General features: G+C 40.0%; 1 protein-coding gene across 2 annotated transcripts; it reads right to left on the bottom strand.

The window, feature by feature from the left end:
• Positions 1-67: 67 nt before the first annotated feature.
• Positions 68-16,477, bottom strand: LOC124867924 (interleukin enhancer-binding factor 3-like). Of its 2 annotated transcripts, none has more exons than XM_047364627.1 (20): positions 16,455-16,477; positions 15,867-15,984; positions 14,882-14,993; positions 13,996-14,159; positions 13,610-13,778; positions 13,374-13,527; positions 8,870-8,961; positions 8,369-8,464; positions 7,799-7,910; positions 7,628-7,725; positions 6,382-6,490; positions 6,167-6,298; positions 5,700-5,987; positions 5,314-5,399; positions 5,076-5,207; positions 4,525-4,686; positions 4,287-4,431; positions 4,154-4,192; positions 477-809; positions 68-370 (listed from the first exon to the last, which is right to left on the bottom strand). In XM_047364627.1, the coding sequence occupies exons 2-20, from the start codon at positions 15,965-15,967 to the stop codon at positions 261-263; spliced, it is 2,634 nt and encodes an 877-aa protein (XP_047220583.1). In that variant the 5' UTR covers positions 15,968-15,984; positions 16,455-16,477; the 3' UTR covers positions 68-260. The 2 variants fall into 2 exon arrangements, with proteins under 2 accessions (XP_047220583.1, XP_047220584.1); XM_047364628.1 differs by having other exon boundaries at positions 5,314-5,427; positions 5,803-5,987; positions 16,339-16,469.
• Between the last annotated feature and the right edge of the window lie 6,207 nt (positions 16,478-22,684).

Here is a 22,684-nt window from a genome sequence, read left to right as displayed (position 1 = left end):
AGCCTGGAGGAAAAGTTAAAATGACACCATTTTGCAATAATGTTAATAAACAGTTACCTGAAACTGGTTGCCATAGAACAAGGTTAGAGCATCTTTATTAACAACAAATCTTTGCATCAGAATCACATCCTGATGAAGAACAAACTGCTTTGATGATGTAAAAACAAACCTGTTTTACAAAATGTCAACTAATGATGGACCAAAACAACAAAATCCCAGTAGTGGTTTCTCTGGATTATCAGTATTGTGATGAGAAAGAATCAGTAATTCATGGTGTTGTATCCAGAGTACGAGCTCTGGTTTTGTCCTGCAAAGTTCTGGTACGTGACGAATCCCTGTGGATTCCCCCAGCTGGACTGGTTCTCCCAACCTGTGTGAAGAGATCGAACCATCGAGACATTATTTTATTATCTGCTCCAACAGGAGTTTAACTGCAAATTAACATTTAAAAATGTCTCAAGAGAAGCAGCTGTTACCATAATTATTATATGAATGTCCTCCTGTAACAGAACTGGGATAGGCTGTGCTGTAAGTGGAGGAGTTTCCTGCCTGACCCACAGGATTGCTTTGGGTCAGCATCTTCTTCTTCTCCTCTCCATACCCATAGCTATATGGGCTCTGCTGGTCAACAGGTGGAGGCATGGAGTGGTAGTTTTGTCCCTTGGTGCTGCTGGAGCTGGATACGGGTGGGGAGGAGTAGGTGGAGCCGCTCTCTGGGTAAAAAGTACCGTAGCCGGTGCTGCCGTCTACTCCAGCTATGTCGATGTTTTTGCCCGTGCTGCTGGCAGCACTGTTGCCGTACAACGTATCTGAAATACAGTTAAAAACGAAGCCAGGCCATCAGGGCTGTGTGAAATCAGAGGTCTTCTTTGATTCTCAAGATAAAAGATGAGATACAGAAAAGGAAGCTCTAGGGTTTCACACATCCAGAAATACCATATTTTCCCGACTATAGAGCGCACCTCAATATAAGCCGCACCCACAAAGTAAAAAAAAAAAGAAAAAGGAAACGTACATATATAAGCCGCACCAGGCTAAAAGCCGCTGATATCGACTGAAATGATTACATAGTTTAACTGAACATAACTGAACTGATTAGTTTCCGAATGGTGCCCGTAGCACAAAAGTGAAAGTGCTGATCAAACAAATCAGCTCTATTTCCTTCCTGTTCTGCCAGATCGATAGCCTTCAACTTAAATGCGGCATCATATGAACTTCTTCGTGTGGTTTCCGTGATGACTGGGTATGGGTTTGAAAAAAAAAAAAATCTCCGTCGTGCCTGCTGCTTGCATGTGCTAAATGAAAATTAGAGCTTTCTTTCTTCTTTGATTTCCAATTTTGACTTCCCTCCTGTCTCGTTTTTTTCACTTTCTGTTAAAGCTCCGGCTGGCAGGTCAAGAAAAATCCACAGAAAAGCCGCACCTCATTATAAGCCGCATGGTTCAAAGCACGGGGAAAAAGTAGCGGCTTATAGTCGGGAATATACGATAATAGTTAATAAAACTATTCTGGTCCATCCTGCACAGAGGGACGCACACACAGATTACACACTTATTTCCAGGGTTTCTGCAGGTTTCTTTAGCTTAAACTTAAGATGATTATTTTAATTTAACCATCCTGTGGTTCTAGTACTTTTTACTGTTTTAAGAGTATTTTATGTGGATAATAAAAATTATTTAAAAAAACACCACAGGTGTGTATTTTGTGCTAAAGCTTAAGATCTCAATTATTTGGTAATTGATGCAAAAGGAGCCCCAACCCAGTATTGGGTGTGTAGAAATAAACATACTTTTCAGAAGCTAGACATTTCTGTTTGAAATGCTGATCGTTTTTTCTAATATTCAAATTTTCTGAGACCCTGAACTTTATGTATTAATTCTATGTAAACCATAATCATCATAATTAGTTATAAAGGCTTGGAAGATTTCACTCTTTGTGTAATAAATCTATATGAGCTTGACTTTCTGAAATGAGAAACAAAAATATTGAACTTTTTCACAACATTTTAAAGTTTTGAGATGCTGGGAAATGTGGTGGACCTGGGGAGCTGAGGGCATACTCGGGGCTACTTCTGCTGGTTGAGGTGCAGCCCACCAGAGAGGGGCCAGCAGCAGCATGTGGGAAAACTAACAGGGAGGCCCCATTCTTCAGGGCTACCATATCTCTACAGCTGTGGGAGCCCAGCAGACTGTCTGCAGAAGACTGGGACATTTAGGACCACTGCTCTGGCTCCCTCTCGTAAGAACATCTGTATTAATAAACAGGCGGTGATCCATGAAGCTCTTTGACAGCATTCTCGATGCAAGACCAACAACGTGCTGTGGAAGGAGGTGAAGTCCAAATCCAATTTGAACCAAGGAGAAAACCTTCAGGACTAGCTATGATGCAAATATGTTTAAGAAGACCCATAAAAAAAAATCCAAATCAAGTTTACGCTCCTGGCTCAAATAATGGTTGTCTCATCTACTGTTGTTGGGTCACATGTATCCTACATCATTTTCAGTTCCTCTATAAAATATTCTAATTATTTTAGTGCTCAGGACTAACCGCATAATTTTAGAAGATCATACAGAGGCTCTCTGACCTCAACCATCCTAGATACTGCAGGTCAGGTGTGAGGATCTATTGCAGGGAGACTCCATCCTATAGGCTGAATATTACACTGGCATGCAAAGTGTGAACTCATTACACTTAGTATATATTAACCAACCAAAAGTCCTCTGCTATAGTAATATTGCGGTGATATATTTGTCTGCGCTTTAGCAATGTCCGCTTTGTCAACTTATGTTTTCCAGCTTTGCTAAAAGCAAGTCAGCACAGTTTAATCTTCATATGGGTTGGAGATGATGGGTCATAGTCAACTACTAAAATCCCAGTTTGCAAGCTAAACCCGAAATATACATGTCTTCCACAGCAAAGGAGTTGGTTTTTCCATAATATAACAAACATTCAATTCTAATTCCCAAACAAACTACAAGCTAACTTTAGAAGCACGAGTCAATAGGTTGTAGACCCAGCTTTGACAGCTAAAACTTGAAATAGGCCAGTGCTGTATGGCGGTTATTAATAATTTTGACCCACTGTTGTTTAACATGCTTTTATTCAGTTTATTGTGGTCTGCAGGAAGGCATGTTGCAAAGGTCTCTCAAGGTCTCAAGGATTATTGTCTTGCCCCTTGACCCAGTTTGGACCGAGCTTTAATTGCCGGACAGATGGCCTCACATTTGAGTGACTCGACTTAGACTCGTGCTCCAAAAGATTCGGTTTCTTAGTATAAACAGTCCTGTGATTTAAAGTGAGGAGAAGAAACCCTCCAAACCCTATTTAGTGTTAAATGAAGATAGGCTTAAAACGTATTAATAAAATTAAAACAGAGACAAAATAAAAAACACTTTTTTTTTTTTTTTTTACAGATTTTAATCTCTATTATTCGTCTTTCAAGACTCATAAATTTAACTGGGTAAATATTACCCTTTGACAATTTTAAAATAATTTAAAACTGTTTTTAAGCATGTTGGATGTTAGAAGACTGAAAGATCCTTATTGTAAACGGAGTTGGGGAAATATCAATGGATTTATGGTCTGAGGGTCCACTCCTCTTTGGTTTGGGCCCGTCAATCTTTCCCAGTGTAAAATTATTCATAGGATTCACTGGACCAAAGCACATCTAACCAAAATTTACATGGATATTTCTGCCCAGCTGTGTGGGATGCCATCGATACCCAGCAGATTATGGATTGTCTGGATTGTCCTTCTCCAGCCAAGTTCTGTCTGGTCTGAAGAATGGAGATTGATTTTGACCAATTTGTTGCAATATTTGGGGTTCCTTCATTATCTTTGAAACCTTTAAGACTAAAACAAATGATAAAGCTTTGAGTGCAAGGAGGTTAATTTACTCAGTTGGAAGACCCCCTCATCTTATTTGCTGGGGGTAAAGCAGTTCTGAATCATTTCAAACCCTTAAAGATGAGGATTTTTTTTTATGTTAAGCAACACCTTCTTCCTTCAAACCCAGAATAATAGAACTGACGGCTTCCCTCGCTGTTTTTAATAAATAAGTGTGGAATCTGTTCATTTAATACAAGTTTTAAATATTTTAGAAAATCTGTAAAAACCAGCTTTCTACCATCGCTGTGGGTATTGAAATACTTACGGTAGCCTGTGCCAGAGCTGCTCTCATAGCTGTAGTTAGCTTTAATATATAAAAACAAGAAGATATTCAGTTGATTTCCTCATGCATGAGATTATCGTCACACGTTTCATTCAATCAGTGTAAAACCTCTCACTTGTGTTATAGCTGGGTCCTGCTGCAAATGGTTGGCCCCGGCCTCGGCCCCGGCCCCTGGCTTGGCCCCCTCCTCTGCCAGGACCCCAGCTTCGAGACCCAGTATCTGAAGGAATACCACGGATTGTGCCAAATCCTGGGATGTGCTGTTGAGCAGGGATTTATAGTTGGTTTAATGGAAAGTGGTCTGACAATGAACCCATCAGATTTTCCCAAAGAGACCATCTCCAATAAATTACCATGTCAGTGTAGATGACCTTCTTCTTTGCTGCAATTCGGCTGCCGTTTGAAGCTCCATCGTCATTCGGGAATAACTTTTCCAAAGCAGCCAGGGCAGCGTGAGCCTTTGCTTCCTTTTTATTGGATCCTTTTCCTTGAAACTTCTGCCCATCAACTTCCACCTGGGACACAGGATAGGAAAAGGTTTCCCTTGTGTGTACCATTTCTGTCAAGTTTTCATTTTAATAACATTTTAAGTGATGCTTTGTAGAATATTTTTACTTTTTAATTAAGTTAGTTTTAAGTTAATTAAATTAAGTTTATGGATAACTAAACAGCGTTGCTATTTTGTCTGAAGGCTGCCAACGAGGCCAAATATGATGCAATACATTTAAAGTAAATTTATTTTTCTGCTTGGTTTTATTTGATTGATTTGTCACTTGGTGGTATAACTGCTTTATGAAGTGCGAAGCAGCACTTTGTTGCAATTACTGTTTAAAAGGCTGCATATTGTTGACTGACACTGACATCTACACAGATTTGTCTGCTCAGCGAGATGCTGCAGACTCGCCTGCATGACGAAGGACTTGGCGCTGGACCTTCCAGTTTCTTTCAGCACCACATACTTCAGGCTGCGGCGCTTCTCGTTGAGCTCCATCACTGGATTCTTCCCATTTTTCGTTAAGAGGGGACCCTGACCAACCTGTTAGCAGTAAGGGGGCAAGAAATGAAATGCAAAATTAAACTAGTTTGTCCTGTTAAGGCACTGTAAGCGTTTACTTAAAGAGGGTTTAAACAAAACTCGTCACCTCCTCTGTTGTGGTAGAGGGTGCAGCACTGTCGGATTTCTGTGAACTATCTGCATCTCCACTTGGCTCCAATTTAGACTCTAGGCCTGTTGGAAGACCAAGATCTTTCAGGGCCTGTGAATAAGAGACATTAAACTGACTCATTCCCTCAATTTAACGTCTGATATTAGCAGGTGGAAAAAAAAAACTGAAATATTTTTAAAACAAATCATGTTTTATCTTCTTTCTAAATCAGCAAGGAAAAAAAAGTATAACAGCCTTCTTTCAGCCAGCTGACCCAGGTGAGCAGCAATAATTACGGTACACCCCATAGAGCCAGATAAAACTTATCTTATTAAAAGGAATTGAAACCATAGGAGCAGAATGGTGGAAAACCTCAGCAGCACCTTGACAACAGGAACTGGCCCATGTCTCTTTGGCACACGTTGAGAGAGGATTGTGGTCTAACAAGCTGACATCACTTATGTAGGGGAGATTTATCAGCTTCACCTTGATGGCAACGTTTAGCTTGGCAGCTCGCTTGGAAGGTCCCGAAGCCTCGTATGTTTTTCCCTTCACATCCACAGACATTGTAAACACCGGCTCGTGGACTGGACCAGTTTGAGAGACAAGCCTGTACTCCAGGCGAGACTGGTACTGGTTGAGGCGCATCACAGGATTTATGTTCGGATCAACTGAGACAGCATAAAGAGGAAAAGCTGAACAAAATACATAAATAAACAACAACTATATTAAACAATGAAGTCTGTTTTCTGCTCTTTAGAAAACTGAACTACTTAGATTTAAAAAGTGTCAGACAATAAGTTTTATTTTTCCATTGCCAGCACAAAACAGTAAGCCAGTTATTACTCACAATGTTTCTTTAGAAAGCCCTTCTCAAACTTCCTCTCTTTGCTGTTTGCTTTGGACTCATCCTCATCCGTCTCCACTGCTGAGTAGGGTCTCTTAGCTGGGAGGAAGCAGCGAGAAGCAGGAGCTATCTGGTCTGTATTAAAGCAGAGACACAAACCTGAGAGCACACCCTTTGATCAAACTGTGACTGCAGACAAAATAGCTATCATCCCGTACCTGTGCCGTCTTTGCGGCAGTATTTCAAATATTTCTGGGATTTATATGGTTTGTTGTCCATCCCCAACACTTTGTGCATCTGTCCAAATGCGCACAGCCTCAAGGCAAACTGAATAAAACATAAAAGTTAAGCAGACTTTAGGGAGTTTGATGCAACTACAGCAAATAAAATAAGTGTTAAACAAGTCAACGTTTTTCTCCTTAAAAATATTTATATTCACATGAAATTCACACCCAATGTCAGTACCAACTCAAGTAATGCCCACATATAAGGAAACCAAAATAAATTAGTCAAAAATTAAATTATCTGTAATGAAGTGGCATGACACAGGAAATAAGTTTTGATCACATGAAAAAAAGCATAGAAAGCCAAGAAACCAGCTGTAATCTGCCAGTATTTAGAAAGCATTCTTGCTGCTATGCGCAAACCAATATCCGACTAATGGCCTATAAAAAGGGTTCTCACTACCAAAGTATTGCACCGAGTGGTTGGATTGGTAAAAGCAATGAGTCAAAAAGTCTTACTGTTAAAAACATACTAATAGCAATGGTTACAGCTGCATTTCTAAACATATGCACAGTAACTGCATAAGACTCCACAGCTGAAGAAAAGCACGTTGAATCTTGTTTAAAGTTTAATGTAGAAGGTTTGGATGAGCCAGTGAAATACTAGTAGAACCTAGTTTGGTCAGACAAGGTTGAAACTGAACAGTTTGACTGTTATTGCACATGGTATATTTGGAGGGAGTATGGTTCAGTGAATCAGCCCAAAGAATCATGCCAAAAGTGAGGTTTATAAGTGGGAACATTATGGTTTGGGCTGTTTTACAGCATATGGCACTAACTCATATATTTGAAGGAAGGATGAACAGAGAAATATACCAAGACATTCTTGATAAGTATCTGAAGATGAAACTAATGTGGATTTCCTAGAAAGACAATAGTCCCAAAAATACAGTCAAATAACCTGTCAATTAAAAGTAAAACTGCTACAATGGTCCAACCAATCACTTGACTTGTACCCATTGAAAACTTATGAAAAGAATTGAAGATGAGAGTGAACAGAAAGGACCCCCAGAACCTTTAAGATTTGTATATGGTTTGTGTAGAAGACAACTGGTGTGAGTTTTAGGTAAATGGCCCCATTAGAAACATTTAAACTGAGAAAAAAAGTTTACACGCTGAATGCTCATTTTAATCACTGTATATCAACCTGTGTTTGCATGCTTTTAGAGCCTCATCATACCTGGGCACTCTTGGTGATGTCCTCGCGTTGCTGCACAGTCAGATTTGCGGTGGCATCATGGTCTTCCTTTTCACATGGGTCCCTTATGCCAGGGCCATCTTCAAACAGACATGTTTCAATTTGAACATTCATGCCGGTTCTCACGTGATTGTGAATGGACAAGAAACCCACCTTCCAAGAGTATTCCAGAGGCAAAGCACTCTAAAACCCTGCGGAAGGATTCACCTACGGCCATTGGGCGCTCAGATGTGCTGATAGCTTTCTCTACCAGCAGTTCAAGTGGCTACAAGAAAAGAAATTTGCACAAAATCAAATTAGACACCACTTAAAACCATGCTGTTAAAAATATACTTAGGACAAATTCAAACAGATCACAGACACAGAAGAGTTGGCAGCTGATATAAGCCTAGCTTATACAAAATTAGAAAGGCTTAGTTAACAAAAACTGAACTCAGAAATCAAAAAATTCAAACTTCAACACCAAAGTCTTACTTTTAAACATCCATGCAATTGTCAAGACATTATTACCTTACTTTGCAAAAGTAACAGTTGAAGTAAATAATTTATAGCCCCAAAATAACGTTTGTTCATTCGTATGGTGAGTGTATGTAAACCTCTGACTGCACCTCATTATTTAATGTGCTTTTGTGCATTTGTTTTAGCTGATCCATTCTTAGCAGCAGCGCGACAAAAACACCTACCCTGCCATCATACGAAAAAGTAAATAAACAGTTCTCTCACCCATTCTGAGAGGGGAGACCAATCAGGAACACGTTTACACAAATCCCTCATTACCCGGATCACAATGACAGCAGAGCTCAGGTTGCTGACTTTAGCCTGGGACACAAAGCAGAAACCAATTGAGTCAGAAAGCCTGCCTGTCTGCTCCAAAGAGATCTCGCTTCTGTGCTTTCAGAGTTTTCACGAAACAATTCAGAAAACAAAGGAAGCACAGAATAACATGAACTACTGAGCCATCTCCAAATCAACTACTGCAGAACCTGTCACGTGTTTCATGATCTTTGCACGTTGCTAGAGTTGAAACAGAGAAAGCTCAGTCTTAAAATCCAAATCAATACCAATGAGTTATCCACATTTGTCATTGGTATTGATTAGCAGATCATCCATTAACTGTTTATGTACTTAAAGTCTGAAATTTTAAAAGGTAATGTGGTAAATTTAAAAAAGAAAACTACTAAGTGAAAGTAGAGATCAATTAAAAATAATGACGTGAATGCAAACCTGGAACCACTTGGCGTGGCGGAGAGACGCCAAGGCAGTTAGGCATTTCTGCCTGTCCAGAACGTCCGGCGGATCGTTGACTGTTTGCGTTTCTATTGACGAAGTGGGGTAAGAAGAAAAGGTACAGTTTGACCAAGGGGGTGGGCTCTGTCTTGCAGCTCAGGGAACAGCAGCTTTTCCCAAACCAGCACAAGCAGGGAATGGGGTCTCAGAGCACCTATTGTATGAGTCTTTGTTCTTCGCCAGTTAAAATCATCTGCCAAAGATCTGTGCAAATTTTGTTTTAATGCAAGTGAAAGAATTAGGGTCACATCCACAACATTGCTCGCCATGTTGTGGATGTGTCTGCACTATTAAAAAGGACCCCTTTCCCTCAGCCTTCTGGCTTGAGTTTGCTGCCCTCCACTTCCTGAGACAGTGTGTCCAGTTGGTCAAAGGTCCAGCGGCCCTACAAAACTTCACAAACTATAAGGCAGTCAGTTTTAAATCACAAGCATATAAAGAAATTGTTTATGTCCCACACTGCAGCAAAAATGATTACTTCCTGCCCAAAGGTGGCTTCAATCAAAAAGAAACAGTGGAAACACAGTTTCAGCTTGGAGCATGTACTACATTATTCATTCTCCAAAACAAGGTTAAATAGATAGGGTTGTATGCTGGATATTTAAAAAATGAAAGTGGATACTTGTTTTGTAAGCATTTTCATTCTCAGGAAGTTTTGCACCTCAGGAATACAAATAATGCCATTATCTACCTGGACTCAATAATGATTGATTTCTCTCTATTACGTCGGGTTCAACAAAAGCAGCTGGGCCCATAAATGTTTGCTTAGGAACAGCAGACTTGTAAATATGATGGGAAGTATTTCATATAATGGAGCTCGCTGAGTGTTTTTAGTTAGAGTCATAAAGAATGAGAATTATTTAACGTTTTCAGCTTGAACTGAGATCTAGGTGTACAAGAAGAAGCTGGAGAGCAAGCTCCAGCAAAACAATATCAGAGATGTGTGGACAGGGATGAAGAAGATCACAGGCTTCAAGCAGAAGGATGATCAGACCAATGGAGGTCTGGACAGAACCAATGAACTGAACACATTCTTCAATAGGTTCAGTTCAGAAACAAGCTTCGCATCCTCCTCTCCTGCTCACAGCCAAACAGACATTCCACCTTCCTTTGACCCACAGGACCCACAGCTGTCCAGTAACACCTCAAATGTTTTATCTTCCACCTCAGCCTTAGACCCTTCTGCTTCTACATGTTTGCCTTCAACCATATCAGAAGATGCTGATGCTTCCTTTGCTTCCCCCTTCCACCTGTGTGTTTCAAGAAGTCAAGTGAAGAAACAACTGGAGAGACTGAATCAGAATAAGGCTGCAGGTCTAGATGGTGTCAGCCCTAGAGTCCTGAAGGCCTGTGCAGAGCAGCTCTGTGGGATTCTGCAGCACCTCTTCAACCTTAGCCTGGCCCAGAAGAAGGTTCAGGTGTTATGGAAGACCTCCTGTCTTATTTCTGTACCAAAAAAATACTCACCCATCAGTCCTCAATGACTATAGACCTGTTGCCCTGACATCCCACATCATGGAGGTCCTAGAGAGACTCCTGTTGGCCCACACGAGTAAGCAAACAGTAAACCATCAGGACCCCCTTCAGTTTGCTTATCGCTGTGGAGTTGGAGTTGAAGATGCCATCATACACCTGCTTCAACAAACCCACTGTCATCTGGACAAAGCCAGCAGCACTGTGAGGATCATGTTCTTTGATTTCTCCAGAACATTTAACACAATCCAGCCTGATTTGCTTTGTCAGAAACTCCAGAAGACTCAGGTGGAGGCCTCAACAATCTCCTTGATCAAAGACTACCTGACAAACAGACCACAGTTTGTGAGACTGAAGCGTTGTGAGTCTAACCAGGCAGTCAGCAGCACAGGGGACTGTACTCTCACCATTCCTTTTCACTCTGTACACCTCAGACCTCCAGTACAAGACAGACTCCTGTCATCTGCAGAAATACTCGGATGATTCTGCAGTTGTGGGGTGGATCAGAGATGGACAAGAAGCTGAGTACAGGAAGGTAGTGGACCGCTTTGTGGCATGGTGTGGAAACAATCATCTAATTTTGAACGTGACTAAAACAAAGGAGATGATTGTAGATTTTAAGAGAAACAGGAATAAAACATTAATCAAACATTATCTCCATCATGGTAGAAGAGGTGGAGGTGGTGGAGGAGTATAAATACCTCGGTGTTCACCTGGACAACAGACTAGAGTGGAGATGCAACTGTGAAGCCATCTACAAGAAGGGACAGAGCAGACTGTACTTCTTGAGGAAGCTTAGGTCCTTTGGTGTTTGCAGCAAGATGCTGCATATCTTCTATAAGTCTGTTGTGGAAAGTGTGATCTCTTCTGCCATCATCTGCTGGGGAAGCAGCATCAGAACCAGGGACTTAAAAAAGCTCAACAAGCTGATAAAAAAGGCTGGCTCTGTTCTGTGGACTCCTCTAGAACCTCTGGAGATCATTGTGGAAAGACAGATTCTTCATAAAATGAAGAACATTATGGAGAACTCTGAGCATCCTCTTCATGAGACTGTCCTACAACAACAGTGTCTTCAGTCAGAGGCTTCTTCAGATCTACTGCAAGACAGACCACTACAGGAGATCCTTCCTGCCCACAGCCATCAGCATCTACAACGGCTCTTTGAAGAAACCCTCATAATATGAGCTGCAACAACATTTAATTTCCCTTTGGGATTAATAAAGTATTTTTGAATTGAATTGAATTGGAAGATGCGTTAAAGAAATCTGTATTTAGTTTGATCTGTCGATATATATCTGTGATTCTTTCGGACGATGAAGGAGAGAGAAAGGCTTATAACAGGAAGATAACAGGAAGGCTGAATGTGTTGCAACAAAGATGCTCCATTTTGTTCTTTTAAGATTTCAGTTCGTTACGGACCGGCCTGGATTTGGAAATGTTGGCAGCCTTTAGGAATTGAATTGTTAGACCTGGATTTACACTGCAATTATCAGCCCTTGTGGGCAAAATCCTTTATTTTAAAGAACACTGCTGGCTGTGAGCTTGAATAGGTAGCATGCAGACGTTCAGTGTGACAAGACGCATTGAACACTAATTTAGAGCTCAAACCAACAAAGACCGCCTACGACAAATACCAAGCAGGGCCTGATATTATCTGGGAAAATCGTGCACCAAGACGTCAGATTTTGGTCCTATTTTGGGCAGCCATGAGCCTTTCTACTGCCGTCTCCTTGCGTGCGTTACCATTTTAAAACTCTTTTCTCCTGAATTGAAATAGTTTCAAGCTGAATCACTGAATCAGTTTTGCAGCAGCTGGTTGTAAATGTACATGTTTAGCATCAAGGTCATGCAATCCGCGCTTGAACTGGTTATTCTTGCAGGGATTTGGACATTTAACATGAAAAACATAACTGAGCCAGTGTTACCAGCATGAGCAGAACGTTATTAGCTACTAGAGTGAACATAAAACCTTCAATAGCAGCTCGTAACAAAACAGTGTGAGGACTGTCAGGCAGGAAAGGAGCCCATTTTAGCCGTTCGTTCACTGGGACGAGTCTGAGACAATAGCTGCACAAACTCCACTGAGCTATAATGAGAGGAAGACGGACACTGGGTGTGGCTGCAACATGGTCACAGACAAACCTAGATACTTTTTGGGATTTCATGACAGGAGCAGCATAATACACATTGTGGCCTCATTTATACAAAACTGGAAAAACATCTGAGACAAGTCCCACATCTGATTTATGACACTGTGTGTACTGGCCCATTCCAGCACACGAATAACCGTGGCGACGGGAAATTACCTTAAATAAAAGACCACAACCCGTTTTATCTGCAGTTTCAGTAGCTTCGCTCACAGAGTTTGCGACACGAATAAACAGAAGCTGGTTAAAAGACACAGGCGAAACCTGAAACGTAATTCCTCATATAAATGATGACAGCAAACGTCATTTTATGTTCTATTTGCAAAACGTATTCAACAGTTGTGTTCATATTTTAGCCTTGATCGACGAAATCCTGTCTCTGTCTGAGAGCCTAACAGTACCTTTGGATTCAAATAAAAAAAATACAATGTCCAAACAAATCTGCTTTTTTCCACTTTATCTGTGGCATCAAAGACACAAGATGCATTCTGACAGGGCAACATTTTCCTTTAAAAAAACACCACCACCAGAGACAATTTACTGCTAAAATTAACTGCAGATATTCTAGGAATGGAAAATGTTAATATCGGTTAACATAAAAAATAGCTGATTCTAGAGGCTGAGTGCAGGTTTTAAGTTCAGGCAGTTAATATGATCCGCTTCTGAAACCTGCAGCCGACACCGCTGAGCCACACCCAGGGGAATTCTGGGATAATAATTAATGCACGTATAGATCAGTGGAGGAGTACAGTCCCTGGCGTACCGAGAACACACAGAACAGGCCTGAGAGAGCTGAGGTCCAGCTGGACAAAAATACACACCTTTCCCGTCTGCAGCGTTAGCTAGCTGCTCCGTCCGGACAAGAGGTGAAGTCAGGTTGATAGCGAGAGTCGGACCGGACTCCTTCGTACTCTTCACAACAATGGCTGCCTCCTCCAGACATGGAGTGACAGTATATGTTCCAGCTGAAATGACCTAGTAAACAGATGAGGAGAAATTAACTGTGTGAAATATGATGTTAATGTGCCAGAAATCACCAGCAGACGTGAATCCCTACCTCTAGCTGTTTAGTTAACTGTTCAGTCACTTGATGAAATAAAGTGATTGTAGGCCAGCTGGAACAAAGCAACACCAGTTTCACTTCTTTGTCTCCTTTCAGTAAGAGTCCTTTGGCAACCAGACCGACCCTCATAAGGCCACGCAAAAAACGTTCTTCACCGCTGGTACTGACAGGAGAAACAAACAAACAAACAATAAACAACTTTAATATTCTTTTTACTTGGCATTGCATTTTGTTGCAGAGAAACAACCATTCTACAAGTACAAAGAGAGCTGTTTAAAGTCTCATGGTACATTTGGACCCACGGTGCTAATAATCCAGAACGATCTCTGATTTTTCCACCAAGTTTAAATGTGTAAGGGCACTTTGGGCACCTTGCTTACCTCCCACCATCAATCTGTTCAGACAGTGTTTTAAATGCATGCTCCACATGGGAAATAATCGTCTGCACGCTCTGAAGGTCCTCGGCTGAAGGATACACTTCAGAGTGCTTAGTCATCACGAGACGATTCTGAGGCCCAGTTTGTTTAGGAGGGGACACAATCTCCTTCATTGAAAAAGAATAAAACAAAAACTAGAAATCAGAAGAAAGTAATGTTTACTTAAAAAGAAAAACACTCAACTTATAGAAAAACCCTTTAGTTTTTTTTTGTTTTTTTCTATGATCATGTAAATAATCTCGTTTATATAGATTAAAGAATTGCATTTGACTGATTTAGGTCTGTCTGTAAAAACCAGTTTGTAGTTTTTATATTACAGCTGGAGTGCATAGAATAAGCAGACAAAAAACATGTTAATATGAGAAGTTATAAATACAACGTACTATGGAAAAAAAAACATTGTTTCTACAGGTATTAAAATGAGGAAGATTCATATTAATATTATTTTAAAAGTTTAGCTTGTATGTGCGAAAAGAAGTGATAGAAATAGCTCACACAGCTGTCAAAAACAACCCTTAGGTTAGCATAGTTGCATAATTTATTAGGTTTTGTTTTAACTGTGCTACACTTTTTAACAGGTCTTTTAGAGTTCAACGGATAACGAGGAAAAAAAGCTGAAATCAGTCAGTTAACATGGACTAAACATCATTTGAAAAGCAGACTAATTTCCTAAAACTTAATTTAAAAAATACTTTTAGATGCTCTGAAGAACTACTCCTTAAAATTAATTTTATGACAACAAGACAGTCTCGCTCTTTGGCAGGAAAAATATGCCTTTTGCACAGTAGATTACAAATCTTGTGTTATAAAGCAAAGGGAAAAAGATAACCTCAAGCTGCCGTTTATCCTCCAGCTCTTTAACAGCAGAGATGTATTCATGGTACTGTCTCAGCTCCTCCTTGTAGCACAGGCAGTCGTACCAGTAGCGCAGCTCCTCATACCTGCAAGGCATGACAACACAAGGAACACAACAGAGATGAGTTTGTTTTAAAAACAAAACAAGAGCTAGAACAATCACCGAATCCCGTTTTAATTGCTTTCAAAAGTAATTAGGTCCAAATCCTTTCACTATGCTGAATGAGGAACTGCTTGAAGCGTCAATCCTCGTTACAGCTGCCCCGGGTTCGAGGCAGCTTTTTGTCTCTTTAGAGAACCTTTTCTACTTTTAGAGCATTTTGGCTAGCAAAACATTTAGATATTCCATATTTAGTGGGGATGCACGATATATTGGCCAAAGGTAATCTTTTTTTTTACATATTGGGCTTGGCCATGTGGTATTTGTTTGGGCATCAGTGATGCAGTGCAGGACTGTATGGTGTTTAACTGAAGCAGGGAAGCAATATCAGCGGTGTGGTCATTTGTTTCACAGTGTTGAAAGGGTAGTGAGATATATATGATTACCAATATGATATATTGGCAAATATCGGTTATCAGCTATAACAGCAATATTAATATCAGATATCGAAATCGACTACAATTTTGATATCAGTGCATCCCTAATATTTAGACGTAACTAAATGTGACTGATCAAATATGGAGATCTGGGTGAATTTGAGGATATTTAAGGCCCAGAATTAAGATTAATAAATGTGAAACGTTTTAAGACTTGCATGCATAAATGCTGAAGGCAGTTCATGCGGACTGTCCAGTTAGATTTTTATTGCATAAGTTCCATTTTGATGGAATCATTATCTTTGAGGATTGCAGTAAAATGTACTTACTTTATGTAAGGAAAAGGTTAAGTATAAACTCAACTGTAACACATTGTAGCTTTTTTATTTCTGTGTGGAAAAGGCGCATGTTTTCACTGTTACCTGTCAAAGTCCTCGGGAAGGAGGCGGTGGCCCTGCTGGATCAGTCCGTCCCAGTACAGCAGCTCCTCATAGGCCTGCTGTTCGTCCCACTCTGCAGCCATGCTGTCCCCTCTGCCTCCTGTTGTATCAACACAAACTGTATTTATTTCTCTTGTCAGATAAACAACTGGCAGGAAAACACCGTTTTCATACAATGAAGTCGTTCACATCGGCGTGCACAGGTGCTACTAGCAGCCAACGTTAGCAGCTAACAAGTGCGCAGCAGCAAAAGTTGAGCCAAACTATCAACTTCTGCATGAATGCTTAAATTCTTCACAAAGATGGGAAAATCCTTTTTTAAAAATTAACCCACTTGTATTCGCTCTGCTGTAATTAAAGGGCTAATTACCTAATATTTAAGCACCGTTCACTTTTAGCTAGCTGGAGCGGCTGTTTAAATACAGTGAGCTTCATTAATATGTTCACAGCTTACCTGTGAGATCGAACAGATAAACAATTTCAGACCTTTTAGAATAACTTCTCCTTAATCTTTCTAGTGATTTTATATACAAACTAAATTCACGGCGGTTAGAAATGACTTCTTCGTACCTTTTCTTCACGTGATACAACGGTTAGATTAGTGATGCAATATCGCCCCCTACTGCTCCGAAGGGTTCAAGTAGACTCACCCTTGGACATCTATGGAGGACCGATCCTGACAAAATTAAAAATAAAAGCAGAAATATATATATTTTGTTTTTCCTTTTCCTTACACATGCGTTTTCTTCAAGAAATGTAAATGTTTTGTTTTTCCTTTTCCTTAAACATGCGTTTTCATCAAGAAATGTAAATGTTTTCATTTTCCTTTTCCTTACACATGCCTTTTTTCTTTTGACATTTCCTCGTCTCTCTTTTTCCTTTACCGTATGCATTTCTGCTTCATTATGCAAATGAGGAGGGCTGCCTTCTTCTCTCCAGCTCCTCTACTATTGGTCAATATACAGGAAGGAGGAGGATCCATGTGCAGGCCGAGGGTGTGTCCCAATTCAGGGGCTGGATCCTTCCAAGTCCGTACTTGTGGGCTGATTACGTCACAGCGCGGCGCGTAAGGTCTGTCAGATGCTGCCGACAAAAGTGTCCTTCTTTTGCCCAATTTGAAGGATGTGTTGTGAGTATCCTTCGCGATCCATCTTTTCCCATGATTCATTGCGGGTTGAAACGGTTTGGTCAAACAGGGGCAGCCATGGCGGACCACAGTGGCAAAAGCTGTGAGTAAACTGTGGAAAATTACACTTTCTGTGACACAAATGAACTTTTACAATGTTTTTAGTGCGGGAATATAACTGTGTAGACGTGAAAAATCTGCTTGATTTATCAAGACATCGCTTAATTTCAAACGTGCTCCGACGTGTTCGGAGTTTTCCGCTCCCACCGTAGTAACTGCCGGTTTGCCTCGCCAGCCCTACCGGCGGTGGAGCGAGCTAGACCCGGTAGAGATCTGACCGGACTATCGGCACTGAGCTCCTGTTGCCAGTCATCACAGTGAACGTTAAACACAAGTGATTTCTAACAGTTTATGTTAGTATTATTTTAATGTATTGTGTCATTTGTTCATGTAAGTCGATTTGACATTACAGGTGATATTAAAGTTAACCTGAATAAATGGACGATTTTATGTAATCTTACCATTTCGCTGGAGAGTGTGATTGAGAATAAATAAGCTTTTAAATACTTATTTTATATGAAGAAATGTGCTATATGTGTTTTAAAAGTATATTTATAATTCAGCTAGCATTATAATTCGTGATTCCAGGTACAGCTGAAGAGAAATACACTTTCAAATGCAAGCAATATACACACCACCAGAACATGACTACTGTATGTGGGCGAGTATAATATTATAGATGTGATTAATGTTTGAGGGATATAACTAATTGTCATATTTTGTGAGCACCATCTTCTAATTCTGCATATTCCTGATCACATCTTAGTGATGCGGTCCAGCCAGCTCTTTAAACTTGATGACGTGGACAGTGGAAAGAGGAATCACAAACATCTGCAGACCACCTGTGTGATGCTTCACTCACCATCCAGAAAGACAAACCACAAATCTCAGTTGCAGCATCCCATCCAAGTCTCTGACCTTGTGAGAGATTTAGCCACATCGCCAGAGACTTTCTGTTCAGAAAGACATCTGCCTCTTTGTTCTGTTGAAGAGGTTTTTCCAGGAACTGGTCACTCAGGTTGATCCTGCTGTCGCCATTGTAAATATTTGTACATAGTTTTATTTTATGCCTTTTGTCTTGTAATCTTGATCTGTTTGAATGTTGTTTTTTTCCACATTCTGTTTAAAAGGCTATTTGTAATTTTCAAAATAAACTGTGTTTAGAAATTTAAATGAAGTTGATGTATTATTTGGTCAAATGGAAATAAAATACATTGGTGACAAAAACAATATTGAAATTTATTAGAACAGCTTAAAACTTTAAGAAACAATCTGGACAAAACTTAATATTATTTCTTATATAGCACCTTATTTCAGTACCATTCTTTCTAAGATGGAAAACAGTCTGTCCATTCTCTGTGCCCTCATGTCCTCCCTGATCAACTCCATCATCTCTGTCCCTCTTTCTTTTCTGACCCCTTCCTGCTGGCTCAATGTCTTCCTTAAGTTAGAAGGAAGAAAAAAAGAGTTGACTAAACAGAGAAACCAATAAGACCTTTAGAAATATTTTTTATTTGTGTGTGACATGAGAACTTCTGAACAAACTTTACATTTCTTTTTCATATTGTCCCACTTTTTATGGCCTGCAAGGGGTTGACCTTCCCCTGTTGGCCCATCTTCTCCAGAATTGTCCTAAACAAGCAAAAAGAAAGAGGGAAAACCAAAAGAAGTACTGTATGTTAATCACTGGATGGATATTTGTGAAAGTTAGAAAGATAGGAGTTTTTGAAACTGGACAGAAACTGACTGCAAAGAATGTTGTTATTGTACCCCCAAGCCACGGTGGCTGAGTTTTTAGCTCCAGTAAAAAGGCGGTGGTTCTCACCCATAAGCTTAATAAACTGCCCCGTCTGCTCCTTTGTACCTAAACAACAAAAACAACAAGAAAAAACATCTTGCTTAATATCAGTGTAAAACAAGTCTTTTTAATTTTTTTATTTTACATTTGTCTTAATTTGCAGAACATATTAAAATATTTCTATGCAAATGTCTAAAACAAGCTCTTTCAAACTTTTCACTTCTTAACTGAGATTTGCTTGCATTTGAAATGTATTTCTCTTCAGCTGTACCTGGAATCACGAATTATAATGCTAGCTGAATTATAAAGACACTTTTAAAAACCCATATAGCACATTTCTTCATCAAAAATTAGTATTTAAAAGCTTATTTATTCTCAATCACACTCTCCAGCGATACAGTAGGAATACATAAAATTGTCCATTTATTCAGGTTAACTTTAATATCACCTGTAATGTCAAATCGACTTACATGAACAAATGACACAATACATTAAAATAATACTAACATAAAATGTTAGAAATCACTTGGGTTTAACATTCACTGTGATGACTGCCAGCGGGAGCTCAGTGCCGACAGTCCGGTCAGATCTCTATCGGGTCTAGCTCGCCTCACCGCCGGTAGGACTGGCGAAGCAAGCCGGCAGTTACTACGGTGGGAGCGGAAAACTCCGAACATGTCGGAGCACGTTTGAAATTAAGCGATGTCTTGATAAATCAAGCAGATTTTTCACGTCTACACAGTTATATTCCCGCACTAAAAACATTGTAAAAGTTCATTTGTGTCACAGAAAGTGTAATTTTTCACAGTTTACTCACAGCTTTTGCCACTGTGGTCCGCCATGGCTGCCCCTGTTTGACCAAACCGCTTCGACCCGCAATGAATCATGGGAAAAGATGGACCACGAAGGATACCCACAACACATCCTTCAAATCGGCCAAAAGAAGGACACATTTGTCGGCAGCATCTGACAGACCTTACGCGCCGTGACGTAATCAGCCCACAAGTACGGACTTGGAAGGATCCAGCCCCTGAATTGGGACAACACCCTCGGCCTGCACTTGGATCCTCCTCCTTCCTGTATATTGACCAATAGTAGAGGAGCTGGAGAGAAGAAGGCATGTGTAAGGAAAAGGAAAAACAAAATATATATATTTCTGCTTTTATTTTTAATTTTGTCAGGATCGGTCCTCCATAATTATCCAGACTACAGTGAGGAAAAACACCCTGCGACTTTGCAAGTTTCCCCACTTAGAAATCATGGAGGGGTCTGAAATTTTCATCTTAGGTGCACGTCCTCTTTGAGAGACATAATCTAAAAAAATAAAATTGAAAAAAATCCAGAAATCACAATGTATGATTTTTTAAATAATCTATTTGTGTGTTACTGCTGCACATACGTATTTGAACACCCGTGAAAATCAATGTTGATATTTGGTACGGTAGCCTTTGTTTGCAATAACATAGGTCAAACGTTACCTGTAGTTTTTCACCAGGTTTGAACAAACTGCAGTAGGGATTTTGCCCCATTCCTCCACACAGATCTTCTCCAGATCAGCCAGGTTGCTGGTCTGTCACTGAGAAACACGGAGTTTGAGCTCCCTCCAAAGATTTTCTATAGGGTTTAGCTCTGGAGACTGGCTGGGCCACTCCAGAACCTTGATATGCTTCTTACGGACCCACTCCTTGGTTATCTTGGCTGTGTGCTTCGGGTCATTGTCATGTTGAAAGACCCAGCCACGAACCATCTTCAATGACTGAGGGAAGGAGGTTGTTCCCCAAAATCTCGCAATACATGGCCCCAGTCATCCTCTCCTTCATACAGTGCAGTCATCCTGTCCCATGTGCAGAAAAACACCCCCAAAGCATAATGCTTCCACTCCCATGCTTCACAGTAGGGATGGTGTTTTTGGGATGGTACTCATCATTCTTTGCCCTCCAAACATGGCGAGTGGAATTAACACCAAAAAGTTCTATCTTGGTCTCATCTGACCACAGAACTTTCTCCCATGACTCCTCTGGATCATCCAAATGGTCATCAGCAAACTTAAGATGGGCCTGGACGTGTGCTGATTTAAGCAGGGTAACCTTCGGTGTCATGCATGACTTTAAACTATGACGTCTTAGTGTATTACCCTCAGTAACCTTGGAAACAGTGGTGCCAGCTTTCTTCAGGTCATTGACCAGCTCATCCTGTGTAGTTCTGGGCTAATTCCTCATCTTTCTAAGGATCATTGATACGCCACGAGGTGAGATCTTGCATGGAGCCTCAGTCCAAGAGAGATTGACAGTCATGTTTAGCTTCTTCCATGTTCTAATAATTGCTCCAGCAGTTGATCTTTTTTCACCAAGCTGCTTGGCAATTGCTCCGTAGCCCTTTCCAGCCTTGTGGAGGTCTACAAATTCGTCTCTGGTGTCTTTGACTAGCCATGTTAGTAGTTAGTCTTACTGATTGCTTGGGGTGGACAGGTGTCTTTATGCAGCTAATGACCTCAAACAGGTGCTTCTAATTTAGAATAATAAGTGGAGTGGAGGTGGACTTTTTAGAGACGGACTAACAGGTCTTGAGGGCCAGAACCATTGCTGATTGGCAGGTGTTCAAATACTTATTTGCAGCAGTAACACACAAATAAGTTTTTAAAAAATCATACATTGTGATTTCTGGATCTTTTTTTTAGATGATGTCTCTCACAGTGGACATGCACCTAAGATGAAAATTTCAGAACCCTCCATGTTTTCTAGGTGGGAGAACTTGCAAAGTCGCAGGATGTTCAAATACTTACTTTCCTCACTGTACACAGCTACATAATTTATTGAAAAGTAAAAAAAGATTGAGGAAAAGAATGTCATTACAAATAACAAAATGTCAAACTCTGAAAATAAGTTCTAAGTCACAATTCACACTTTCTATCTGGCATCTCGTGTGACTGAATTCGTTCAGGCATTTATTTTACCAAAGAAAATGTATTAGAAACTCTACATATTCTACATCAGTTAGGTTCTAACATTCTCCTAGAGAAGTCAATAGATCAGCATTGTATGATTCTGAAGCCTTGTCAATGAATCCCTAATCTGTTGGTGAAAGACAGGATGTTTGAACATTTGTTTGGTGCCATCCTCATGAAACATATATAGATTACTATCAGGAGAAAAAAAAAAGTAAATTCCCACAATCATTGATGATGTTTGATTGTGAACAAAAGACCTCTGCAGTAAATGCTCATTCCATCAATACAAAGTAGGTGTTATGTATGTGATTAAGCAAAGAGCAAAAGGCAGGTCAACTTATTGCCCACCAGAAAACTGTCTGTATATCCTTCCAGTTCAAAGTGCTGCTAACTTTGGAAAACACTGAAACATCATGGTTGAAGAATGTTGTTTATTTGTAAAGTCCATGCCTTAAAGAGCACAACATACCATAAAAGCCATAGAAGCATTAACAAAATTATTGTGATTGTGTTTGTTTCGTGTGTCTAGCAACATATGAAACAAAAACATTTAAAGTTATGTTATTCAATTTAAACTTTTAAAAATGTTGATCAAACATCAACTAAGAGAAGTAATTTCATATGGTTTGTCAGCATTTGTTTATAAAAGCCTGGATCGTGCTTGCACAACTGCAGACTTTCAGAGTTTTTTAGTTTGTTCTGTAAAATGCCAAATCATTCAGGTTTTGCTCATGAGCTGTTGTTTCAATGTGGAAAATCAACGGGAATGAGTCTGCTCAGCTTACTTCATATGTTAAATCTCAACAGGCAGTACAAGTGATTTTAAATTTCTTTATATTTATTTTAGCCGCAATATTGTAATTATTCAT

This window comes from Girardinichthys multiradiatus, chromosome 5 (assembly GCF_021462225.1).
Source record: "Girardinichthys multiradiatus isolate DD_20200921_A chromosome 5, DD_fGirMul_XY1, whole genome shotgun sequence".
Classification (NCBI taxonomy): Eukaryota; Metazoa; Chordata; class Actinopteri; order Cyprinodontiformes; family Goodeidae; genus Girardinichthys; species Girardinichthys multiradiatus.
This window is presented reverse-complemented; position numbering and strand designations above follow the sequence as displayed.